The sequence below is a fragment of the Anabas testudineus genome, chromosome 10 (assembly GCF_900324465.2).
Source record: "Anabas testudineus chromosome 10, fAnaTes1.2, whole genome shotgun sequence".
NCBI classification, from domain to species: Eukaryota; Metazoa; Chordata; class Actinopteri; order Anabantiformes; family Anabantidae; genus Anabas; species Anabas testudineus.
Window position 1 is genome coordinate 14247425 of NC_046619.1, and position 27162 is coordinate 14274586.

At 39.2% G+C, this 27162-nt stretch overlaps 3 protein-coding genes across 3 annotated transcripts; all 3 read right to left on the minus strand.

Moving 5' to 3' along the window:
• Nucleotides 1-1255: 1255 nt before the first annotated feature.
• Nucleotides 1256-7114, minus strand: cfl1 (cofilin 1). Its single transcript, XM_026358110.1, has 4 exons — nt 7001-7114; nt 3305-3615; nt 3141-3217; nt 1256-2276 (listed from the first exon to the last, which is right to left on the minus strand). Exons 1-4 carry the CDS (start codon nt 7001-7003, stop codon nt 2164-2166), a joined length of 504 nt encoding a protein of 167 aa, XP_026213895.1. The 5' UTR covers nt 7004-7114; the 3' UTR covers nt 1256-2163.
• Nucleotides 7115-9212: 2098 nt separating this feature from the next.
• atl3 (atlastin 3) lies at nt 9213-18169 on the minus strand. The gene is made up of 14 exons (XM_026358135.1): nt 18046-18169; nt 16241-16463; nt 14964-15098; nt 14416-14520; nt 14286-14336; nt 13981-14037; nt 13801-13893; nt 13578-13716; nt 13343-13470; nt 13203-13259; nt 13039-13110; nt 12503-12694; nt 12177-12416; nt 9213-11146 (listed from the first exon to the last, which is right to left on the minus strand). The coding sequence occupies exons 2-14, from the start codon at nt 16442-16444 to the stop codon at nt 11084-11086; spliced, it is 1536 nt and encodes a 511-aa protein (XP_026213920.1). The 5' UTR covers nt 16445-16463; nt 18046-18169; the 3' UTR covers nt 9213-11083.
• A 1469-nt stretch (nt 18170-19638) lies between these two features.
• si:ch211-145o7.3 (forkhead box protein N2) lies at nt 19639-26453 on the minus strand. Its single transcript, XM_026357187.1, has 5 exons — nt 26313-26453; nt 24952-25535; nt 24531-24652; nt 23989-24044; nt 19639-20278 (listed from the first exon to the last, which is right to left on the minus strand). The coding sequence occupies exons 2-5, from the start codon at nt 25498-25500 to the stop codon at nt 19926-19928; spliced, it is 1080 nt and encodes a 359-aa protein (XP_026212972.1). The 5' UTR covers nt 25501-25535; nt 26313-26453; the 3' UTR covers nt 19639-19925.
• Nucleotides 26454-27162: the final 709 nt, after the last annotated feature.

The following is a 27162-nucleotide window of genomic DNA, read 5'->3' on the forward strand; positions in this document are numbered from 1 at the left end:
TTACCCGCTGTCAGAGATTCCACAGCATTGACATAAGCCGCATTTTACAAGAGGGAAAAACCACGTTTCCTCCTTCATGTGTCAGACGCTCCAGATTATTTTCCTACTGTGGTTGATGTTAATCTACCGAGAACATTTATTTTTTAATTTTCTCTGTTTCCTTCAGAGAAAATACTTTGGTATCTAGGTCGAGGATCGATCAGCTTCTTCTGCCATAATCTGCCTTCTGATACACAGCTCACTGTAGTTTGACACCACTGATGCTTTTCAACCTAACGTTTCAGTTTCTCATTCTGAACCACAGAGACAGTGTTATTTTTATTTTTTAGAAAAATGCTTGATATATTTTAATAAACAGAGGTTTATAGGTGTTTGTGGCTTTTATTACGACTTAATTTCACGAGTGGTGTTGCGGTGCCGTCATGTGGCCACAACAGGTACTGCAGCTTTATTGGACCTGCAGGGACGTGGTGTGCTGGAAAATTTATAAACTGGTTCAAACTGGTCAGAAATGAATATTTTGTCGTTTTTCTGAATTTTTCACGACAGTAAATTCATAAGAAAACAGGGTAAAGAATTAAATTAGTCACAAATCTTTATTATCATTATCATCAGCGTTCACCAGTCGCATAATAAAATCCTGTTTAGATTTCAGCATAAATTAAAATGCAGTCTGTAGGAAAAAGAAATGTGCAGAAGATGCAAAACTTCAAACAGCATCTGGGCTTTATTTTACCAGGTGAGAGGTGTTCGGTGTCCATGTGAGCCTAGCGGTGGTATGGATGCCCAAAAACTTCTCAACTCGCTCTACTATCTAATGTATAAGGAGGGGGGTATAAACCGTCTTCCTAGAACAGCTGAATTCTATGTAAATTCTGCTAAAATAAATTTCAAGAAAATTGGCAAAGTTCTGTTGTGCAAATCATAGGAAGTGGTTATTGAAATAAACGTCTGGAGGAAGTAATATAGTTGTCAGAGACCAATTAAGGATGTATTAAGAACTATTGCAGAAGACGGCCCAAGTTAAAAGAGCAGTAGTCAAACATCAACCTTGAGAACATAATGAAAAAGAGATGATACATTTGCATTTTTTTTTTTTTAATGGTACAGTTTTCCCACCTCAGACAAGCAGAAGAATTTGAGACTTTAACTTGTACCATTCACTATAATAAAGATGCTACTCTGATGAGTGAACAAGTCCAACCGATGAAACCATGAATTTAAAAATACAAAAACAAAAAGCCAACAGACCAAGTCAGTAGTTTAGTGCTTTTTATTAGAGATAAGGAGACAATACAAAACATCCACCATTCAATATTCAGTCTAAACTCTGACCGCTGGTCTTTCATATACACATCGCTCCCCATCAGACCTTCATAACACCAAAGTTTTTAAATCAAGGAGATCCTGAATTGAACACGTACAAGGAATGTTGTCTGTTTACTACATCAAGTGCCATGGTTTGCAGACCCTGAACTGTAAATAAAAATGGAATCACTCAAATTTTGGAATTTGCATGTTAAAAATGGAAAAAAATAAAATAAACAATGGAATAACAAAACAAAAATATATATTTAACCGTGTTCCCCCAGAGAAGGTTTCATTACATCTTGTGCAATTGAGTGAATTAGTTACTACACCTAGTCTCAACTACACACACTTACAAAACTTAACTAGAAGTTTGGCAGAAAAAAAAAAAAGTAGTTGGAACGATTATTTGTCAGGATCGAAGGTTGGAAAACTAAAAAGGTTGTTGCCTGTCCCTTTCTCTGCAATCGCTCAAATGGAACCCAGAAAGAACAAAACCCTGTTCTCAAACATGAACTACTATGTGTATTTAGCGTTTATCATCATCATCCTTCCTCATTTGTATCTTAATGGTTTTCCTTTGTGTGTGTTTTGTTCATTTTCTTTAAGTTGCTTGAACTGCACTGACAGTCTGCATTTGTGGAATTTTATTTCATTTATTTATTTCATTTTTTTTTTTTTTTACTGTCACTTGACCCCAAACCCACCCACAATATCCCTCCCCAAGAGAGTCCCGCCAATGGTGCTGGTTCTGCTTTTGCCCTTCTCCAAACCACATTGGAATGAACAGCTAAACCCAACAGATGTGTCTGAAAGGCCTCGATCGAAGCCGTGCAGGAGGAGGGGGAGTGATATTTATATAGGAGATCCTTCCAGGCTGATTACTGATGAGCCCCCAAGCTTTTCTGCCAGGGTGTGCCGGTCTTTGAGGTCTTCCAAACCGTTCACCTGCCACTCGTGCTTAATACCTAGAACAAACAAAACAAAACAAAACAAAAACAGCAACATTACATTTCCAGTATACAAAGAAAGATTTTTCTCAAAGGATTTTTATTAAGTAGCTTTAAAAGAAAAACACACCTTTGTTTTTTAAGATTAAACAAAAGGAGATGTGTGTTCGGGTGTAGTTAACTGTTTAACTGAGCATATATTACGGCTCTATCCTCATTCTTTATGCTAAGCGTACGTGCTACAGCTTCATGTGAGAAAACATGTGGTGTTGATCTTGTCTAATTCTTTCAAGACTCCATTTGTACTACAGGTGAACCAGCATGTTTTACAGGAGTGGATGACAGCGATAAAAACATACTATCGTGGAATAATTATATTATACTACAGCTGATTATAAACACTTATAAATAGCTGTAAAACCTTCGTTTACATGGGAGCAACGGAGCAATTTGTTAACACAATGCTGACATTATGGTCCTATTATGTTGATGTAGTTAATGTGTCAGCTTACAACTGCCAACCAGCTGTCATGAAGCAACATTAGCACAAATACGTAGTTGTGTTTCTGGCCACCTGACAAATGTTATGTCTAATATCGACAAATCTGATAACTCTAGAGAAGGATATCCATATATTTATCTTCAGCTCCTAAATGCTGCTAAAGTTACGTTAACTCACTCGAGAAAACAACATACAGTAGATTAATCAGAGTTTTCACCTGCTGTGTCTGGAAACGACAGAACCAAAACAATGAGCTGAAAGTTACTAAAACGCTCCACAGAGGTGAGAACTGCACAGTTGAATGATAATTCTGTAAATTTGTCAACAAGTAATTCCTTATACATAATTTATTTCAACTATGCACATGCTCTGCAACTGACCTTCAAATTTCCTCTTGATAGCATCTTTTGAGCTGGCATAGATCATCTTGCTCTTCAAGGGAGCACTATCTGGAGCCCTGCAGAAGCAGAAAAATGCATTATAGCAGAAGATCATTTTAATGAAGGTTATACCACCGTTACTGTCTGATAATGACTGTCCTCACCAGAAGATAAAGACCAGGTCCTCCTTCTTTGTTTCTTTGGTCTCGTAGGTGGCGTCGTACAGGGCGTAGCGGCAGTCATCTGGGGGCAGCATCTTCACAAAGTGCTGGTATGGGTCCTGGACGGTGGTTCCCAAGTCACCCAGCAGGATCTCTTTGCCATCGTCCAGAACGATGTTCTTGAGGTCCTTGCTCAGGCAGAACAGGACGGCCTTCTTCCTCTTCCTCTTCTCATCCTCGTTCGCCTGAGCCTTACGCACCTTCATGTCGTTGAAGACTGCGATGACTTCATCTGTGACTTTCACACCGGAGGCCTGTGGAGAATGTAATTTGTCAACTTAGAGTATTTTCTTAGTATTTTTAAAGTATTTTCTTTCTAACACAGCAGCTGCTATTACATGTAAAACGTTTTAAAATAAATTAAACCCTCAATATTTAGAAGATAATAAGCTTCCATTTGTGTAGGTACATTTCATAAAATAACCGTGACGCAAAATAACGACTATAATTGGAGGTCATTATTATTCTACAGCGGATCAAGTAGAAATTAGATTGTTAGAATTTGAACATCTGATTATAATCTCATGCTCTAACGCTAAAATGTAAATTTCCACTGATATTGAGAGCTGAGTGACTGAATTAACAATAGTTGCTGATTAATTTTTGGTCTGATTTAATTAACTTTTGAAACGATGCAAGAATTTGCTGGTTGCAGCAGTTCAAATGTGAATGTGTCGTTTTTCTTTACTATTAAACCATATTTGTATTTTAGATGGACAATGTGGACTAAATTGATTATTCTAAAATATAATAATGGTGTTGATAGCATCCTTGTTAGTCCAAACAAGTCAACAATTGCTACGGTATTCAACAGACCACAAATAACAAATGGTGCACAGTAAAAACAGTCATGAAACTGAAGAAGGGCCTAAGAGGGCGGCATGTGACTATCACACACACAGCAGGAACGCTTCTTACAAGGACAACTTGATAAGGAGAATGGAAACGCGAAGGTGTGGTCGTGACTAGCCGTGGTGGTGGTGAAGAGTTAAGCTTTGTGCTCAGAAAATCAGACAAATATCTAACTGACACCCCAGCTGGTGGCAGATGAAACCAACACTGATGACTCAGTCAGTACGGCCTTTTAATCCTATTTATTATTTATGAAGTCAGACTGTAACGAAACTGAAGAACATAGAATAAATAAGTGGCTGTTGCTGCTTGTCCAAAGTCCACCTTGAGTATGAATACTAAATAATCTGAGCTGACAGGCGAGGTGTGTCCGTTACTAAAGCTGTATGTGTAAAACATTACAAGTTCTTTCTACAAGCAGAGGGAGCAGCCAAGTATCTCTACCATAAAGATGACCATGTGGGTGAGGGTGTGGTCAGGAATTAAGCTGTTCAGTGTCGGCTTCTGTCACAGACAATGGGGCTTCTGTTAAAATATAGAATACAAGTCACATCGAGTCACAGCTGCTCCATAAATTCAGCTAGGTCTCCTGATTCTGTTTATGACACGCCATCACAGGAAAACGCCATATCAGGAGAAGATGGATGAAAACTGCCACCTAGCAGCAATGTGTCAATGGAAAAAAACAAGACAATGGAAAGGAAATAAGGCAGGAAAGACGGAAAGGGAACCCAACTGTTGAAGCACAGACAGGGACTCCATGTTTGTTCAGGGCGTAAAAAAGGCCTCCGTGAGATAACAGTAAATTTTAGAGTAATAATTAACCAGCCAACAACCTTACTCACTTCCTTAATCCCTCCATCATTCGTCATTAAATTGAGATTATCTGTTTGATATTTTCTGTGTTCCCTGCTGCTATAAGCGTTTTTAAAATATCTGCTGAAGTTCACAAATTTCAGGTCAGCACATGGCATCTTAGTTTCAGCCTATGATGATGCTGAGAATTAACTTCTGTACACAAACATGATTTCATTTAAGTCAACAGGGTATTATTTTCCCTGTACTGCATTGTTTCAGAAAAGAATCAATTGGTCATAAAATTGTTTATCCTCCATTCTTGTTGTAGCAGTAAATTAAAACCACCATGGTGATCACTATGCTCTCACCTTATCTAATCTTATCCACGGATACTTTTCTTTACCGAAGTCAAGGTTCAATTGACTCAATACAAGCCAAGTCACGGTCCAAGTCTCAAATTCCTTTGCACACAGTTACAGGCCTCATTGGCTGTTATCATAAAGCCAAATGTCACTAGCAAATGCAAGCCTAATGGGTCTGTAATGAAACTCTTAACAAAAAAAAAAAAAAAAGTCTGTAGGAGGCTGATTTAGCTCATGTTAGATTGTAAACGCAGACTCAGCAATGCAAAGTAACACACAACACAGATAAATGTTAATAAAAAAACAGCTAAAAACTATAATATAGATTTGCAATCGTTTGATTTTTATATTTCATGTGATTCAGCAATTCCCCATAATAACATTCCTGAGTATCAGGGATTTCTATGCTTCTAATGTTTCATGCTCTGCTCCACTTGTTCCCTGCTGGTATTATGTAGTAGTCTAATGGTGAGACGGGTAAATCGTGCTTACAGACGTCTGTAGAAATCAGATGCGCAACTTAAAAAAAAAAAAAAGAAGGTGCGCAGCACTGACCACGAACATCCAGAAACTGCGGCCCATTAGCTTTAGCTAGCGGGTCCAACACTGCTAAACCAGCGTTACATAATGGTAAAAAAAATCTGTCAAATATGTGTTACATCCTCACAGATACGTGGCAAAACTCTTACACGGTGAAAGGCAGTAAATTAAATCCAGCTGCCGATCCGTTATAATACGGCACCAAACAAAATGGTCTTTGCACCAAATTCAGGGTGGGGCCATGAATGCAGCACACGCACATGTGTGCGCTAGCTTGCTATATAAGGCAAAACTGTGCTCAAACACACTGTCAATTCATACATTTAGTCCCACAAGTGACTTCTGTCAAAAACATGCTGTGTATTTATTTGCCATCACAGTGGACTAAACTTGACCTAGTTTGAGACTCAGTCAGCCACAGTGGGTAGCGCCGTTAGCAGGGAGCCGCGTACAGACAAAGAAAGGAAAAATCTCAGCTAGCGCAGCCATAATGCGTGTCATTTACTGCCCTGCTAACGCAGCTAGCCCAGCTGACAATACCGCTAGCTCACTCAGGTAGCCCCGAGGCGCCACTGCACCTGCCAGCGATGCTCGGTTTTAGGCGGAGGCTCTGACGAGCGGAGCCGAATAACGGAAACGTGATGCGGCGACCGCGCGATGGGGAGAGCGTCATGACAACGGCGCGATGTCGCCGCAGACCGGGCCTCTGTGTGGCGGCTCTGGGTTCGGCGAAACACGGGCAGACGAGCGAAATGGCGCCAGTGGGCCGGACTCTCAGTCATTTTATCGGGTCCGTTATGTTGTTATCTCGTGAAAAACACCCCACTCTGAATCCCCTGAACGGGATAAAAGCTCTAAAAGCGGCTGCGTCGTGCTCTTTCGAAGCGGTATTTTCGGCCCGGCCGCTCGCTCACTGGCCCCGGAGCTAGCAGCAGCGGCTCCTGCGGCACAGCAGCGGCTCGCTCCGTCTGACGGTAAAACCGACCCCCAGCCTAATAAATGATCACCAGGTGACCAAAGATGCCCTCGCATGTTTAGATTGGGTCCGTACGACCCACATATAGTGATAAAACAGCGTCGGACCTACCATGGCTGTGGCTGTGAGCTGGTCAGCGTCGGAGCACAAATTCAATGGACTGATGATGAGTCGGCGCCCGCGCTCACACACTGGATACGCGGCTGGAACGCGCACAAATGCTCGACCCCGACTTCGGCGGCGGCGGGCACGAGCGGGAGCGCGTGTCTGTTATGCTGCTCTATGATGTTTACTATTGATTTATGTTTTTTTTTTTACCACTTGTGATGCACAGAGAGATAAGTGTACATTAACTTAATAATAAGAGCCTTCAGTCCAGTCTGTTATATACATTAAATGATTAAACAGGTGATACAACAAAGTCCCCATGTTTTGACTAGTGTTATTAAATAGAAGAGTCATTTATATAGCGATAAGATAACATTTTAAATGTTATTCAACCCTTACGATGTTGTTTTTAATTTCTTTATTAATGATTATATTTTGACAGTGGCGGACAGCGTGAGTGAACAAATCGAACCTACCTAATGGACGGCGGAGAGCAGTATGGGAATATGTGTTTGTGTAACCCAGTACGTGAATAAAGCTAGAAACCCCTAATTATAATAAGAGGATTGAAAGATGCTCAATTTGTGCAGGATGGAATAGAATTACCATTTTCACAGCCCCCCCATTTTGAAGCTTGCGATGCACTCTTATTTGTTTCTATTGCAACATATTATTCACCATGATCGCCTGTGTTCATGTCGTCATCAGCCTGAGTGGTTTAACACGAGTATCGATTGGAATAGGTGCAATTGATGATGTCACCAACGTGATGAATGAATGAATGAATGAATGAATGAATGAATGAATGAATGAATGAATGAATGAATAAAGCGCCTGTGTCGCTGTTTCCAGCAGCCTGAGTCCAGCAGAGCGTTTTTCAGGAAGAGAGGAAACTCTCCGTCATCCAGCTCCCCTCCCCCCCCCCCCCCCCCCCCCCTCTCTCTCTCTCTCCCCCCCCCCCCTCTCTCTCCCCCCTTCCCTCCGTGCGGTTTTTGTTGAACTCACTTCCAAATAAGGAAGTGAACGGGGAGCGGCGGCGGCGGCGGCGGCCGGTGCACGCGCCTCGCTCCCAGTGCACGCGCCTCGCTCCCAGTGCAGCGCGGGGAGGGTCGGGACGCGACGCTCATCACCATATAAGGAAAACACGGGACACGAACTTCGCTACGGCAGATTTCAGTTCGGCACCGAGTCCAGAGAATAAGAGAGAGAGACGCGCACAGAGACGCGCAGGGGGTCAGTGAGAGGATGAGACGCGGCGGCGGAGTCCAGGCAGCGAGGAGCGGAAGCCGCATCCACACATTTCTGCAGGATGATGCTTTAGTTTTCACAGCTGAGGTCAGCCCCGAGCTGCTGACCTACATTCAGCAGGAGGTTAAACAACCAACACCGGTTTTGTCAACAGAAATAGAAAAAGGAGGAATTTAGGAGAAATAACGTAAACACAATACAGCCCAAAAATACACAGCATTTTCTTAACACCACCCCCATAAACCCTCCCAGGAAAAGACAAATAGTAAGAGCTCACAGCACCATTAAAACTGAGAAAAACAGACATCAAATATATCCCTGCACAACGATGCTCCTCAACCTAGACACTGTAAACTCAGCGGGGGGGATGGGGGTTACTCCAAATGTCTCCATGCATGAATTATTCTTCCTTATTATATCCTTATTATTGTCAAACCACCACCACCAGTATAACTACTAAACATCCCTTTGTTATTAATGACAGGGAACTAGCTACTAAATTTAGTGATGGTGTAATAAAAAAGCTTCACATCATAATCACATAAAATTAGCTTGTTTATAATGACTAATACACACTGTGTCTATTATATCTTGAGAATTCTAATATATGTTGTATGTTACATTTCCAAATACATTTTTCTTTATAACAAAATCTTATAAAACTCACACATTAATGTAAAAGCAGCATTTTACTGTTGTAGCTGGCTCAATTGAATAGTTTATTATAAAACCAAGTCACTCAAACTGTAATCTGTAGTGAGGTAGAGGTAGAAAATAACATGACAAGTACAACTAGCTCACATTTGTCCCTAAGTTTAGTACTTGAGTAAATATATTTATATTCCATCACTTTACAAATTATAAATTGTACTACCTTTTGTTTTTGCCACTGTAAATATAACATATTGTTAATACTCGTACTGTAGTATATTATAGGCTGCTATAAATGAAAACATTAGAAAATATGAACAATGTCAAGCTCTTGTTTATTCTTTATAAAACAGCAGTTCTCAACTTAAGGCCACCACATCTCTGCAAGAGATGATTACATTAGCTGTTAATACAACGCTGCATGCTGCATTTGCCCATTTTTGGAATGATAGGTGTGCAAAAAAAGCACCAAAGAGGAAGAAGTGCAATAGTATGTGCTTGTAAAACCTGACATTTCCTCCTATTGTGGAAAGGGGACAGGCGTGGAATGTGCAAACACATGGACAGAGAATTTCTAAGTCTCTCATCCTCCATATTTCTACGATCACCTTTGGCCTTGTACTCTTTTGACCTGGACCTGCAGTATCACAACATTAACGAGCGATTAAAGCATCAATTAGCTTTGTGCTCCACTTTTGTATTAAAACAATAATTATATACGACAGAGTTCCACTTTTGCTCCCAGGTTATAGTCTTGTGACATTTAAAAGGTTATTTTTCCAATAATAAATGTTCTCCTGTGTTTCTAAAGGACCTGTATTTCATCATAATCAGAGATGTAGGGCATAGCTGCAAATAATCAGAGTCCTTTAATCCAGTGCCTGATTCATTCAGAGTCCTGAGAAGCCCTGCCTGGCCCCACAAAGGAGAACTAACAAATTCACTCTGTAGTCTACCTTTTTAATTCTCTGCACGGCTGCTTAAATGGCTGCATGTAAACAGGAACCTCTAAGACACAACTCAGGCAAAATCTAGTATTTCTTTTACTGTAATAGGGTTTAATTATATGTTATACAACTATTACACGCAAGTAATTTGAAGTAAAGCCTTGATCCAAGCATGCAATGGTTTGATAGTCACTTATAGTGACACTTTGACAAAAAAAAAAGAAAGTCTGCCATGTTTTAAATTTTACATTGACAAAACCTTCTTAAGAACAAATGAAAACCTTTATAGAGAATTATTGTTGGTGTTTTCACTAAGAGAATAACGTCAAGAAATATTTTCTAAGGTGCAAACATGATTACACGATAATAACCACCGGTAAGTACCAATGTTGATAATAATAATAATAATGAGTGAATTGATCTGAAAATTGAGACAGCTTGAAAATTTTGGTTTGTTTGAATATTTTGATTATTTTTCCTGGTTTTCGAGGCATAAAACCTGTTTACAGTGCAAACTATATTTTAAGAGTACAAGGTCAAAAATACAGTATTTAAAGCGTTTAAACGTTTTGGCTGAATGATTGGAGGCTAAATCTTTGGAGATGGAAATGTTTGCAGAATATAAAATGTCTCTAGAAGAAACCAGTATCAAAATCTACAAAGTGTAACGTGTAACAGAATAAATGGCAATGACAGTGTGAATCCTCTCTCTCCTCTCCTTCCAAAACAGAGACAGTTTACCTGTCTGAAAATGCTAGTTTATATCAAATATAAACCAAATCTACAAACACAGTGGAATGTTTTAAGATGATAAAATAAAATAAATGTAGCAACGAAGTAACGAATATGCATGCATGTATAAGCTTTAAAGCCCGCAATTTTAAAGGTAATTATTTAAAGATATACTGCCAAACCTTTATTTGAAGAATATTAAGAAGAAAATAAAGTGTTTTATTTTTTGAAAGTTGAATCGTAAACACTGACCTAACTTATTAAGAGCAACTTGTACAATGATGACTGTAGATCTGTACTGTGCTCACCAGGATTGGGATCGTCCGATTTCCTGCCTCGGCCTGGACTTTACAGGTGATATGCTTCAAATAGATGCTGGTGAATTTGCATTTTATTTGTGCCAATGTGTTGGAGCTACGTGTTTATTTCAGTGGGTGGCAGGATAAGGCTTTAGTGCTGAGTGTGCGCTGGTTGCATTGTATTGAGACCATGAAGGTTCAAAGGTGCTTTATCTGGATTTCTTCGTGTCAGCCATGTTTGTCCCTCTCGATTTGTTCAACATCACGGTGGCCTGAAATCACAGGGGAAAAAAGGGAAGATTATTCAACAGGCTGTGCGCTGTGTGAGATGCTTCTTGCAACATTCGCTGACTTCATTTTTTTCTTTGTTGTGGTTAATTCACTGAAACTACTCAGCCCCTTCAGTCATATGTTTAACCATGGCAGCGAGACTGCGGTCAATCCTTTCAAACCACTTCTGGTTTCATGTTAGTAATGAACTTTAAGCGGCCTCTGGGGGATTGAGGGCTTTTAAAGTCTTCTTGTAGTTAGTTTCGTTTTCTGTTACAGTTGGATCCAGCTCATACATTTTAATTATCTCTTACTTTAATTATCTTCCGATAAATTTTGAAACATTAAGAAGGAGCTTTTTTTTAGCCTTTACTAGATCAAACTGTTTTATTCATAGAGCTCAAATTTTCAAGTCTGGAAAGTTTTTGAACAAACTAAGACTTAAAAAAAGAAATTCACATAAATACATAGAAAGTTCTGCAATGATTGAGTCGATCACCTGACCTCAATTCAACCCTGCATCAGTTTCACCTGCTGAATGCAAAACTCCCCCCAAAGAACCAGGAAACGACAGCTGCAGTAGAAACGTGGTCATGTCTATTGTCTCTAGACTTCAGGAAGCTATTGACTGTAAAGGATATTAAAACTAACAATTCAATGTATAGTTATGTTAGTTTGACTAAATACCTCTGAGCCCATAAATTTGTCAGTCTATGAATAGAAAAAGCTGTAATTTCCAGTAATTAACAGTTCATCCAGTATTTTGATATTATGACAAATTAACTTTACTTGTGTCAAAAGAAATAAACTTATCTAGGAAAATGCTTAAACTCATCATCCTATCAGTGAATAAAATGTGTTTAGTTGATTGGCTTCATGATACACTGACTCTCTGCAAATCAAAAGCAATTTGGATTTCTTTCCTCTTGTTCTGTCAAACGTCAATTACTCCCTCTAGTGGTGGTAACAGGTGACTAAATAAAAAATAAACTACTACAATGATGTAACTAAAGCGAAGCTCATTGTTCTCACCTGCTCCAGGACGACACCTGCTGCCTGATCTATGGCTCCTCCGACAGACCGGTACTGACCAGAGTAACGGATGAAGGCCCACGTCAGCATGGCGATCATGACCACGCCCAGTGTGCAGTCACACATCCAGGCAAAGGCCGGCAAGCCGATGAAGAGCAACAAGCCTGACAGCACGTAGAGGAGGCACACCAGGACAAACAACACTGCAGGTGTCCGGAAGGCGCTGAAGAGATTTTTTGACTTTTACAATAAAGAGAAAAGCAGGTGATTAGGAACATGTCATAAAAACAAATCAATATCAGAGTCTAAGAAGAAATTTCTCTTACCTCATTGTGCTTGCTGAAAGACTGCCACATTTCCTCCAGCTCCTTTTCCAGGTGTGCTTGGTAACGATCACAAAAGTCCTGTCCGCCCATCTTCTTGGTGGATGAGAAGCTGCGAAGAGCCTCTCTGTAGTAAAAGTGATGCTTCTCCTCCAGAGAGTCAGGGGAAACGTAGGGCAGGTCTCCCCCACACATCTTGGAAAGACAAAAAACAAAGAGACTTCAGGCAGGAACGCACATTACAACAACTGCATCAGCAGATAAAGTCATGAAGTGTGTGAAAAGATTATAATCGCAGGTCTTCAAATGCAGTTGGTATGCAGTCAGTTATTCTCTAGGTCATTTGCTTTTATTTATTTGCTTTTTTTATTTTATTCTTGCATTTCAGTTTGGTTAAAGTTTGAACATGAGGACTGCTGAACCACCAAGACCTTGAATCTGGCCTTGGTCACTGTGTTGAGGAGCATCATGTCTTTCCCTGTCAACGCAACAGTGATCATCAGAGCAAAGAGAGAGAGTGTTTTCTGCAGTGAATCTACCTTCTCCATGTTTTTGTAATACTGATCTTTGGCTGCTGCCACAGCGGCCAGGTTATTGGCCTCTGCGGTCGCCTGGTGAGAAAAACAGGCAAATAATACATTTATTAGAGTGAAAAAGAAAAAGTGAAAATAATTATTCAAACTTGTGTTGATTCTGCACATACAATGAGCATGGTCTTTGGTTGTGGTAAATCTTCTCCCTGGTAAATCTTGATATAGGCCTGGCAACACAAAAATGACAGGGTTAGATATGAAAAGCGTGTTCAGGCGCAGCAGGAGGAAACTCAGATAGAGAAAATGCTACCTTGAAGAACTCGAGCAGACCCCTGCAAGTGATTTTGTTTCCATTTATCTCTTTCTCAGCCAGACGGTCTGGATGCAGTAGTTTAGGAATCAGACTCTGCAGCTGCTCTTTGAACTCTGGTGCCACATCTGACACAGTAAACACAAACACAGACTCAGTATGTTGGACACTGAGCTACATACCAAGCTTAAACAAAGTTTAGGTGACAAAAAGTGTGGAGATGGAAGCATCGCACCTCTAAGTTGTCCCCGAAACCCAGGACTGGTGGCAACTTTCAACCCAGGGTGAGGTAACAAGAAGCAGGAAATGTTGGTGAAGCATGAATGGATGTGCTCCCTCACTGTTTGCAGCTCCTCATGTTGGGCCTCCTTAACCTTTAAAATCAAACGCAATAATAAATGAAATCAAAAACTCCCAACTACAGTACAAAAACACACAACTACAGGAGTCACTGGTACCTGTAACCGTTTATCCAGGAATTGACTGCCTCCTTTAAACCCATAGATGTATTCGTAGGGAAAGCTCCAGTCCCTGATGAGGAACATCAGTGACTAAAGGAGAAAAGGTAAAGTATTAAAACAAATCAGACGCATGTCCAGCATCTGCAATAACACATCACATGTGCTTTTATTTTTTACCTGGAAAGGTTTCTGGAAGATTTCATCCATAGCAAGACGACCGTACTCTGTGAACAGCTGTAAGGAGAAGGCACCAATTATACAAAATGAAAAGTGAGATGCAAATATCAGGAGATTGTAAAAGTACAATTTTATGTCTTAAATATAAATTAAACTAAACCATTTAGGGCTGAAAAGAACTGTTTTAGGTGAGAATTTTCAGAAGGAGTTACTAGTCGTATCAAAGCAGGGTTTTTTTTTTTACATTAAAATGAATTATTAAAAACTGCGGACACTATCTCGTTGTAGTACTGATGTAAACAGACCTGCAGCTGCTGAAGATCATCCTCTTGAATGTTCTGTGACAGATTGTAGAGCTACAGAAGAAGAACTCGTGTTACTTATTGCTGTTTTATTTGTTATTAAATCAGTAACAATCAGAGGAGATCGGTCAACCTGTATTGAGCTGGTCATGGTACTGAGGGCAAAGATGGTGGCACAGTCCTTGACGGTGGACTGGTCATCAAATGCTCCCTGAGTGTCCATCAACACCACAGCCACCTACAGCAGCACACAGACAAAACATACAACATAACGTGGAAAAAGGACAGAAACATTATGTTGGGGCAACATTTCAAACATTCAGGGCTGCAAATAACAATTATTTTTATTATAGATTCACTTCTAATTAATTATTATTATTAAAATATCATAATTTTATGCAAGCTCTGGGATTGGTGAAGGTACCACGCCGAATGGAATGGACGAAGGTAGTGTAATAGGGAAAACACTGAAAAATGAAAATGCTCACATAAAGAAGCTAAAAAGGTTAAAAAGAGAGAATGACGTTTTGGAAAAAACTAAACTCCCACACAGGTCTTATAAGAAACTTATTATTATTAAGAAATTTTAAAGACATGTAGTGATATAAGTATGAACAAAACAAAAGTAAATAGTGTTTTATTTGCTGACGTACATGGTGGATAAATAAAAAACATGTGTACCTCTGTTCCATCACTCTTTTGGACGAGGAAAACTTCACTCCACACCTGGATGCCTGTTGTCTCCGGTTCTGAGCCCCCTCTCCAGGAAAATCCAGTCAGAGGCTCATCATCCTGCCCCAACCAGTTTTCATCATCCTGCAGAAGCACAAATTACACTTTTAACAAAAAGATGGGAGCAGGCGGAGGTTTTCAGAGAAACTCTTGAGTTTAAATCTTTTGGCTTATTCAAAACATTAAACTTGTCTAATCATATATGATTAACCTGAATGGTAAACACAAGTGTTCTGCACACGAGAACGTACTATATTTAGATTTAAAGGCAAACATTCAGCCTGATGGTGGCACTACAGCAAAGGTAACAAGTTATCAAAATTACTGAGATTTATCAATGAGCATACAAGAAGTGTCTCTAAATGCTAAGTGAAGAAAATATATTTAAGACTTCAATCTTTATACTGTTAAGGGCTGCAGAAGCTGTAATATGGCGTGAGGCGGGTTCAGGTTGCCAGTCTATCACAGGGCTGACACACACGGATCCAGACAATTTTAACACCCACAATCACATCTACAGGTAGTTTAGAGTCCTGGTGTACTAGGAGGAAATTCACACAGTTACTGAGAGAACCTGCACGACCCTGGGTTCGAACCCAGGAGCTTCTTGCTGTGAGATGAGTGCACCACCATGTTGCCCTTTGTACAAATGTCAGATCTCATTGACGTTCATCCATTTAAACAAACATTCAGAGGACTTAGAAATAGCTCAGACTCTTAAGTTCATGTGATAACTTATTGTGCCTCTTAATCCTCAAATGTTCTAATTATTTCCAGGGTTACATCAAGACAGAACAGACTTTCAATCTGATCTCAGACATTTTGAACCCTCAATAAAAAAACAAGCAGCACACACAGATCACAGAACTCCACTCTTCAATAAAGGCCATGAGTAAATACTCAGTTATTTTGTTCAATGGACCAGTTAGTTCACATGTTACAACAGGGATGGGCATTAATGGCACAATGTCGTCAATGTGTTTACGATGATGTTTTGAAGCTGGAACCAAACAATGCCGGAAATGCATGTCTAAAAACAACTTCAATTATTAATTCATTATCAGATCACTTATTTTTAAAATATTTATTAGTCAACATGACAAAAGTTCAGCATCAAATCGCTCGGTATTAAGTGATCTTGACCTCTCAGCATTGTACACATATAAGGTGAGTAAGGTATGATATCTGGAAAACCGAGACGCCGATCATGTTTCAGTGCAGCTCACCTTTCTGTACATGTAACGGAGCATAAAATCCAGCAGGAAGCTCTTTCCCTTTCTGAAAGCTCCAGCCACTGACAGCACCACCACATGTTTGTCTCTGACATTTTCAGCCAACAGAACCTGTTCCAGAGCCTTAGTGTCCAACTCGAAGGAGTGATCATCCTTAGACACTGTGATGATCTGAACTGGGCCTGGTTTACGCCCCATTCTGCAGAAGTAATGGTCCCTGTGAATATTCCAAAAATATTTATTTGATATTAGTATTGGAACAATTATTACACTCATTATTTATCACTGATCTTACTGTGACTAATCAAAGTAAGTGTAAATGTCCAAGGTGTCAAAAAACAGTCCACATCACAAGTCCACAAGCTTTAATTTAAAATTATATAAAACACAGATGTACTTTTAATTTATTATAGTAATTATATTATATTTCATAATTATTATTATAACCTTTTCATTTCATAGTTTTTGGGTTATCAGGCCACAAGACATCGCTTTAGGCTTTCACTGTGATTTATGGCAAAGAAAGCAATTCAATAATCACTTTTGAGAAGCAGGTATTAATGAATACTTTTTAAAAAGATTTGTTAACATTTTTTTGTTGTTAAAACAGTTAACGCACTAATTGTTGACAAAAATAATCTGATAAAAGAAAACTATGGAAAAATTATAATCAGTGAAGTGAGTGAGTAATGACAACACCCATTAGTTGAAGGCTTAAAGGACGCATTCCTTAAAGCTCACTCGCACCTTATTTACATCACTGCGGCATGAGACTTGTATGACTATCACACTGAAAGCTGTTTACTCATTAAATACCATCCTGTCTGTGGCCACTGACCAATCAGACACGCACTGATCCTTCCACCAGGCACAATATTTAGCCCTGTTTAAGCTCACTGTGGGATGTTCTTATGGGTGTCATGCTGCTTTCCCTCCAGCTGGGAGATTCAGCGTGCTCTTCAGTACACCCTTCATCATTTCTGCTTCAATGGACTTCATTGTTGCTGCTTTCTGAGGAGGATGTCCTCTCTCATGATGACTAATGACAGGCAAGTGCTTTCATAACAGTTTATTTGTGGTGTGGTTCATCCTTTCATCAAAAACTCAACACCTCAAAAGGTGTGGCACTCAGGCGTAGCATGCCAAACATTTCTCTGCACTTAGTGTGAAAGAGTGAGTTGTTGCAATAACAAAACTGTGCAGACATGAGAGAAAACCACTTTTTGCAATATGTCTGCAGTTTGTTGTGAGAAGGTAACGCATGGCCACTAAGATATACAGAACCCCATCTTCAAAACAATCAACATGGTTTGATCTTAGTAGCTGACACGTAGTGTTAAGTCACACTAGTTACAGTTAGTTAGTCATTTGACAGAGAAGGTGCAAGAAAGGCAAAGGCAGGGTATGCGTAGGGACCCCCACAGGAGCTAGGCCACAGCCGGGATTTGAACCCCAGTCTGCCACATAGAGGGCAGCACTCTTACCCCTACACCATCCAGCTGCAGTATTCAAAGTAGCTAAACTAGACACATCTGTCAAGTTAATCTAGCTGTATTAAACAAGCTACATATCTAACATAACTAAAGTAACAGCTGACGAGCTACATTAACTTGCTAGCTAACGTTTGTAGCTGATACCAAGCACAGAACAGTGAAAAGCTAACATGTACCCGCTGTTAGCGGTTGAGGTCGAGTGTTTAAAAACTAACGCTGTAGCATTCTTCAAAGATGAGCACTCTGAATTAGCTTTAGCTAAAGCTGTAAAATAGTGCATCTTTAGCGTCTTTATCACAGTTTTACCTTTGATGTCTTCAGTCGGGTTAAACACAAGCTGAAGAAAGTCGACTAACGACTAAAACGTAACTTTTTCACTCTGGGATAAAAACAACCATGAGAACTTTTTTCCACAACGAAATGTGCACACTTCCGGCCTCAGCGCGCGCAGTGCCTTGAGGGTAATGTAGTTTTACTATGACTTCCAGCTCGTACTCTAGGCTGTCTACAAACTACATTACCCAGTGTGTCGCCTCTGCCTCAGAAATATGGGAAATGTCGTTTTAATGGTGACGTTACGAATACGGAACTACCAGACAGGTGATGTAAAGCAGGTGTTTGGTGTTTTGTATTTATACAAATCCTATTTGAATAATTTATGCTGATGAAAAATATCTCGTAGCTTAGCAACCTCTTGATGACATACCATGTGCACATCTAGTATTACAAATTGTATTTTGTCCTTTATTTTGCAGATATTATGCCCTCTAATGGCGAAATTCACATTAACAGCACCAACATTCACCAGGATGCTCTTACAACAATATTTACACTATTAATATATTAGATAACTGAACTTTTAGACAACAAGCCCCCAAAACCTTCTAACCTAGAAGGAGGTCCAACAACAAATGCAATAAAACAGAACCTCTCTTGAGATGATCCCTGTTAGGCGCATTCATAAATCCTTCCATGCTAACACAGTGGTAAACTGTCATGCTATTAATATCCAACTAATTGAGTTGTCTGAAAATAAAATAAGATAAAAAAACAGAACAATTTGATTCACAATGAAATGAGAAATTTTATTTGTTAGATTACAAAATCTAAAGCTTTTGAAAATACATAAAATTTACAAACAGAACTTTATAGTATCCTGAAATGTAAAGTAGTTCAAATGGCAGTGAGTTCATCTTACATTTTACATTTTAAATTAAAATCCCACTTAATCTGTGCCTGATTGAAGTCAGTTTAGCTTACAAGATCATATCTGGATTTTCAAATTCACAGAAGACAAAGAGGCATTCAGGGATTCAATAACATAACATCTCGTACATTAAATCAACTCATGATGTGAAGGACGACGACAGACTTAAAGAAGAATCAGAAATAACATTGGAAGTACTTATATTGTTGTAGTTGAGGAGTGCTTTCGGTGTTTTAAGTACAATCTAAATTTGCAACTACATTATAAATAAGGTATTTTTTAATAAATTCCACTACTACACTAAAACTCAACTACTAAAATGACAGTATTTTCTGAATAGGCTATAACAACAATGTTGAATTTTTAGTTTCCTCATAAAATAACAACAATAAAAACTTTCTTATAAAGAAAAGATGGTGACCACTTTGAAGAACTGGTTAGTAAGAGGCATTCAGAGCATTCATTGATAGACCTACTTCTGTTTTTTCTGTTTGTTTTTTGCAAGTTTCAGTGCCTCATGTAAATCTTAATTTTATATAGGAAATATTTTTATTTAGCACCAGTACTTCTACTTGAGTTGGAAGCTCTTATTCAACCCCTGAGGCTGAACTCTGTTGAAAAAAATCACAGTGGACACCCTGAAAACCTCAACACCATACTGTTTAAAATACTTCAGTTTTTAAAATGTCAGAGTATAATTTTGTCTGTGTTTCACTCTTTGTCCAGGTTGTTATTGTAAGTAACAGTGTGATGGTAAATTCAGGACAGTGATCCATAGTCTTGTTAGTCCATCAGTGAAGTTGATCGATACAGTTATTTAATTATACAAAAATAAATCTTTAGGGTAAGTGGCAGTATTTGAGAAAGAAGCAGCCAAAGTATCAAATATCATTATTCCGTCCATAATCACTTAAAACTGACAACATAAATCCACATTTATGTTGATTTGCTGGAGTATATACTGTTAAATGGGATAAAGTTAATATCCACCACCTGCCAGGTCAAGCAGTGACCCTGCAGCCTCCTGTGCTTCTGTATCAAGCTGAAGGATCTCCACAGTCTCCAGGTCCAGCTCAGTGTCACCAGGCACGACAAGGTACTGGTACTGCTGAGACTGGTAGTAGTGTAACTCGATGTACCCGCTGTCTGACAGAGGATCCTTTTCCATCTCCTCGCTGACTTCCTCCTGGTGATATTCAACCGACTCCACTGTGACAAGCTCCTCATGATCTGGTGTCAAAAAGCACGGTGGGTTTCCAACAAAGGTAGAGTTATCAGTGGTCAAGGTTTGGGGTGAAGCTGTTGGGAGGAGGAGGGTTTGAGAAAGAGGATCTGCAAGAAAAAATAAAAACGATACAAGTAGAAATTACACATAATTGTGTTTTAATAAAACATTGTGGAAAATCTAGCTATTTACCAAATAATTAAATTATTCGTCAAGGATTAGTGTTATTATCAATTAGATTTATGTTCACCAATTTGTTCTAACACAACACAAAGTAATATGAGTAGGTTACAGGCGGTACAAGGTACAAGGTAGAGCAAAACAGCTCACATGGCACTTTACTACCCATACCAAAGAAAGATCCTGGTTAAAAAGAAAATTTGGTGACGCTGATTTTCAACTTGCTTATTATGACCCTAGTTTGAGGATGTCATTTATGTTGGCAGGCTATTAGAAGCTCCAAAAAACTCCTCTGATGTCTTCATTGACTTGATTCTCCAGAACTACTCAACATGATATCACCTAATTTGGGGAAGGAAAAAAATATAATTTCCTTTTTTTCCTCAGACAGATGTACTTTACTTGACAATCATTTTTTAATTCGATTAAATTTTAATTGTATAGTGCCCAATCACGAGATCAAGAGAAGTGATCTCAAGGCACTTTACAGTGTAAGGTTTAGGACCTTACAAAATATAACCGTATACAGAATTATATAGAAAACTTAACAACTTGAGCAAACACTAGGTGACAGTGGAGAGGAGAAACTCCCTTTAGATGAAGAAACCTCCAGCAGAACCAGGCTCAGGGCAGGCGGCCATCTGCCTCGACCGGTTGGGGTGAGTGGAAAGAGGAGAGAGAAAAGAACAGCAGGCAACAAAAAACAACAACAAGCAGCAAAAAAACAGATGGGTAGGGTCAATATCTGTACTTAGAAATATACAGCTCTGGGGTAGAGGATACCTGCAGAGGAGTACAGAGAAAGGGAGAAAGAGAGGAGGAAGCACAACTATGGGAGAGAGAAATGCAGCTGCTCGTCTCATGGTTGGGGCACGAAAAAGCGAGTACATAACTCCCATCCTGGCATTTCGTCACTGGTTGCCTGTGCATTTTAGAGTTCATTTTAAAATGCTTTTATTTGTTTTTAAATCTGTACACGGTCTTGCCCCCACTTATCTTGCTGAGCTATTTATCCCCTATGCTCCTTCCCGGTCTCTTAGGTCAGCTGACCAGCTTCTCCTGACAGTACCGAAGTCATAGCGGAAGCCTAGAGGGGACAGAGCTTTTGCCGTCGCAGCACCCAAATTATGGAACGCCCTACCACTGTACATTAGGCAGGCCCCTTCATTGTCCACTTTTAAAACTTACTTGAAGACTGATTTTTATTCCCTTGCTTTTAATTCAGCATGAAGACACTGGGTTTGTTCTTTTGTTTTATTCTTTTGTATTTATTGTCATCTTATTTATTATGCATTGTTTTAAGTATCGTCTTAATTTGCTTGTTTTTCTTTTGACTAGCTGTGTACAGCACTTTGGTCAGCCAAGGGCTTGTTTTTTAAAGGGCTTTATAAATAAAGTTGAGTTGAGTTGAGTTGAGTTGAGCAAAACTAAAACTTTTCATATGTCACATGTACATGTTACAATGACATTACAAAATGCTGGCTGCAGCATTTTTGGATTAACTGGAGGCTTTTAAAGGAGTTATTGGGACATCCTATTAATAGTGAATTATAATAATCCAGTCTGGAAAAAACTAATGCATGGACTAGTTTTTCAGCATCACTCTTAGACAGGATGCTTCTAATTCCACCAATATTCCTCAGGTGGAAGAAGGCAGTTCTAGATATTTCTTTTATGTATAAAGCACAGGAGATATCCTGTTCAAAGATAACTCAGAGATTCCTCACAGTGTTACTTGAAGTCTGTTGTCTGATGCTAATAAAAGATCGTTAGTGACCTTTACCAGTACCATTTCTGTACTATGATGTAATCTAAATTGACTGGAAATCTTCATACAGGTTATTCTTTCTAATTGTTTAGAAACTACTTTTTCAAGGATTTCAGAGATAAAAGGTAGATTGGATATTTGTCTATAATTGGCTAAAACCCCTGAGTCCAGAGTAGGCTTTTTGAGTAGAGGTTTGATTACAGCAACCTAAAAGCATGTGGTACATAGCCTGTTAGTAAAGATATATTGATCTGATCTAATAGTGGTGAGCTGATCAAAGTTAAAACACTTTTGAGCAGTCTAGTCGGGATGAGGTCTAAGAGACATGTTGATGTTTAGATGAATTAAAATTTAAAATTAAATCAGAGTGATCTACAGGAAAGAAGCAGTCTAAGTACAAGTGAGATCTTACAAATAAATCTAGAGATACTGCAGGAAGGATCTCATTCATTTTGTCGCTTATAGTAAGGATTTTATTAGTAAAGAAATTGATGAAGTCATTGCTACTGAGAGTTAAGGGGATACTAGGCTCTACAGAGCTATGACTCATTGTCAGCCTGGCTACAGTGTTGAAAAGAAGCTGTTCTTATTTGCCTCTATTAATGATAAATAATATGTGGGTCTAGCTTTAAGTTACGGATTTTTGAATTGTATCATTAAGTTAGCTTCCTCTGATTTATTACCATAGGGGGCAACAGTATAGAGTGTTGATTGGGGGACGTCTGCAGTATTATCAACAAGTTAGTTGACTTGTGCTGGAATAAAGTTAAGCTGACTGCCCTCTTCTGTGTTTGTACCATGGCTATGAAATAAAAGATAGAATCAGATCAAATCAGATGGAAAGTCTGAGAATTCAGTTTTTTTTGTTTCTTTCAGTTTGAATCAGAGAGGCTAGGAGTGAGGCTCTCAAATGAATTAAAACTGTTTAGGTCTGGGGCTAATTCATAAACTTGAGTGGAAGATTGCTGCTACTCCTCCACCCCGACCTGTGCTTTAGACGGACATGTTCATCCTGTTGCAGCCGGGTTTTAGTAGGACAAAATAAATAAATTTGACTTATTTAAAGTCTCACCTATTAAATCATTTACTAACAGGGATTTAGATGAGAGAGATATTTAATAGTCCACACTTGATTGTTTTCTTTTATTTTGTTCTGTGAGTCTTTAATTTTATTAGGTTTTTATGAATTACTTCTCTTGTGTTGGTTTATGATATATATAACTTAGGTGGTTGGGGAGCAGAAGCTGTCTCTATGGGGTTTTGGTAGGTTACAAAAAACACAGTTTAGATAGTTTAATTCTCTAACAATAAGTGATATAGATGCAGTGAACATTCCACCCCACTTTTACTTGTGATTTAGTTGCTAATTTATGTATTTATATTAATGTTTATTTAGCTTATGTTGATTATGTGTTTGTCCTATATATTTTGCAGTATTATTGTCAGAATGGACGTAAAATGTTATCCGTTCTTCCTGTCGCTCAAGTGTGATCGCTAACGAGGATTTAAATAACTAAATATGCGGAATAAAGACATTAATATTAATAATTAATATTAATACCTACTTGAAAACCACTTGTCAAGACTGTTCAGCGAGCATTTGAAACCCATGTCGCACACTGGCTCGGAAACAAAACGAGGCGACATAAAGCAGACTAAGCTAGGTTATTGCTGAGTTGCCACGGTAACAGAAGGCTTGTTGTCATGACAGCCGAACACAAACACAGGAACAATGATGCATGCTGAGAAAGCTGCAGACAGGGTGAAAAGCTGCAGATAGTAAAAGTGCCACAGAGATCTGTTACTAATATGTAACGTCTAGAGAAAATTTAACGACGATAGGCTGCTGCGAAGGTCCTCAGCACTAACCTGAGATTTCCATGGAGTCACATACTGCAGGCAGTCCATAGTCAGCTCCTTCCAACCTGCACACAACATGGAAAGATAGTTAGACAGAGTGCCAATAAATTGTAGCATCAATCAGAAACACAAGAAAGAAAATAATTTTACTGTTCTGTCCAGCATTACAGAAAAAGCTCACTGATGTACATCTACAACTAGGAATCATTTTACTTCCTACGGTATTTTTTAAAAATGATGTACTGTATGTCCATTATAATTTGAAACCAGCCAACCAGTGTGCCAAAATAAAACATAATGAATTGGAAGGTGCATTTTTCTTGACAGAGGAGGAAAACTTGACTAAGTATTGACTTTTAGTCTTTTATCTGACTTTATTTAATATTGTGTAATAACCAGTTGAACCATTTCTGGCAGCTATCCAGAGTAAACAAGCCCATTTAAGGTTTTACTTTATAGAGGTAAACATCCATTTAAAGATTTACTCATAATGAAAATTATTGCTTGTTGTTGCCCTGTTGCACATACTTGGACTGTGTGGCTCTACTCACAGTGATGGCTTATTGATGAGATTGCTGTTGGTGCTGTGGTAACTGTGGGTCTTTCTCAGCACTTCAAGGAGCGCTGGTCGATATTCTGGACAAACACACCACAGTGATCCCTTTCCCACTGACTGAAACAACAACACAAAACTACTTCAAACACTGAAACACCAATGACCCATGTAGTGATGTTAGTGTTAAGCAACACTGACACATAAGACCATATAACAACCTGTGGAGTACATTATAATAATTTCCCTGTGGGCCTGTTTATTTGCTCCAGAAAAGAACATCTGAATTCAGTGTGTTGCTCAAGGATTTTTCAGTGACACTTGTGCTTTCAGAACCTATGTCCTTTAATTTAAGCTTTTAATATTTACTCATTCATTGATTTAGCTGCCCTAATGCGGAAACTGAGTGATGCACACACCTGGCTTTTGTCTCTCTGAATGCGGCGGAAGCTCTTGCTCAGGGACAGGTTGTGTCTTACAGAGTTCCTCCAGCCTCCAGAAGCTGTCCTGTAGTAGGGGAAATTGTTCACAATCCACTCATAGATGTCCTTTACTGGAAGCCTCCTATCTGGTGAATCTTCTATTGCCATGAAAATCAGACTACTGAAGGAGTATGGCGGCTTGGACAAGGCTGGAGGGACAGTTTGGGAGGCCGGCTGGGGCAGTGGTGTGATTTTGGGAATGGGCTGCAGCGGTAGCAGGTTACCTCTCTGATGCAGCCAGTTGAGGCATGTCAGGTCATCTTGGTCAGATATGTTTGCCTGAGTGAGGCACTGAGACGCTGTGCCGTGCGAAAGAGGGGAAGACGAGTGAATAGACTCTGCTGTTGCTGGAGAGAGTGACGTAGGCGACGGGGGAAATGAAACAGGTGAAACTGGGAGTGAAAGCCGGCCACTGGAGCATGTCTGCTGCGGTGAGGAGGAAAAAGACAGGGATGGGGGTGGCAGTGCGTGAGCGCTATTCTCCATCTCGCTCCCAGGAGGAAACTTCCAGGGTCATTCAGCTGTACAATAAAGATAAGACAGACAGCTTTTAAATATGACACGCTCTATCCTTTAGTGAGACAAAAACCTTTAACAGAAGAGCAACAGAGGCTGAATCCCTCTCTGAGGACAGACCCATGCAACAGGTTTCTTATGTACACAGTGTGCATATAACAAATTATTAAGTAAAGTAAGTTGTACTATTTTCTTTCTAAAATAACAGTATACCAAACATTATGTTTCAGAATAACACAAGACAGTAATCCAACCAAGCAAGGTAACTACTCCTGGCCTGTTTTGACTGTAAGAATCAATTTAAACTCACATTTTCAGCCTAAAAGACCTTATGGAAAACAGTGGAGAAAATCAAGATTTACCTGCTGGATTCTGTTAAATGTTAGCTATCCGTTCCCCTCTGATGAGCATCCACTAAACGTCCAAAGTCCACTATGTGAGCCTACACTCTCTGTACCACCGACAGTTTTAATAAACGTGGTCACTAAACAGGTGCACGTCCTTTACAAACTCCTCTCTACACAGAAGCTGCACTAGCATCGATTAAATACTTTAAACTAACTACCGCTAAACTAATCCAGTCAGTGCATGTAAAATCATGCCCACACTGCTCCAGGAGTTTGTATGAGATGCCACATGGCTTTACAAAGCACTTCAGCAGCCAAATGGCGGAACAATATAAAGTTTCATTTAGTCAAGAAAGCCGCCTTTTCCTGCCACAGGTAAGCCACTCGGTGACGTTAGCTAGTGTTTCACATGCACAATATCAACTCGTTACTTACCAAATTAACAAAAACGACAACTGTATCTGATTTCGGGGTTTCTTAAATTCTTAAAACCCGTCGTAGACAAGTTAAAAGTGGATTTCTGGTGTTGAAAACTACACTCGGAGTCGGACCTGCCTGTCTTCTGTTGCCGTCAGGGTTTCCATGGAAACGAAAAGGACGCTTTGCTCTGTGCGCGTTCCCGAGCGCGATCCCGCTCCAAACATTAAACACATACGGGGGCCCAAAAGTGACATTATGTAAACAAATAAACGCGATTGAGAAATAAATGCGTGTCTTTTCAGGAAGTAACAAATAATATAAATAAGTAAGTGCAAGTAAATTCAGGAATAACAGATTTTAAAGCCTCCTTCTATTCAAAAATTACTTCTGCTTTATATTTTACTTGGTGTTCTCATCTGCTTTATATGTGCAGAGTTTTACACTACAATAGTTTTTTTGTTTGCCACTGGCAGAGTGGTGCAATCACAGCATGAGAATGTCTACATAATGTAAAATAATAATGTAGAACAATGAACTGCAATTAATTAAGGGGCTAATGATGAGATACCATTAAGGTTATTGTGATTATACATCTGCTTAAGCAATGGCTGAATCTACAGTATCTTAGTTAGTTAGGGATTCAGTGCAACATCTACACCACGTGACCTGACACTCACACCCACACATCTGTATAAAATAGTGATAAAATAAATAGAAATAACCCAATTTGACTCTTAAATATAATGGAGTAAACATATTTTCACAACTGACAATTCTCATGTACCACACAGTACCAAAGATGGATATAAGAGCAGTAAATCTAAATATCTTTGCACCACTCAGAACAACTGCATGATGCTGTAGG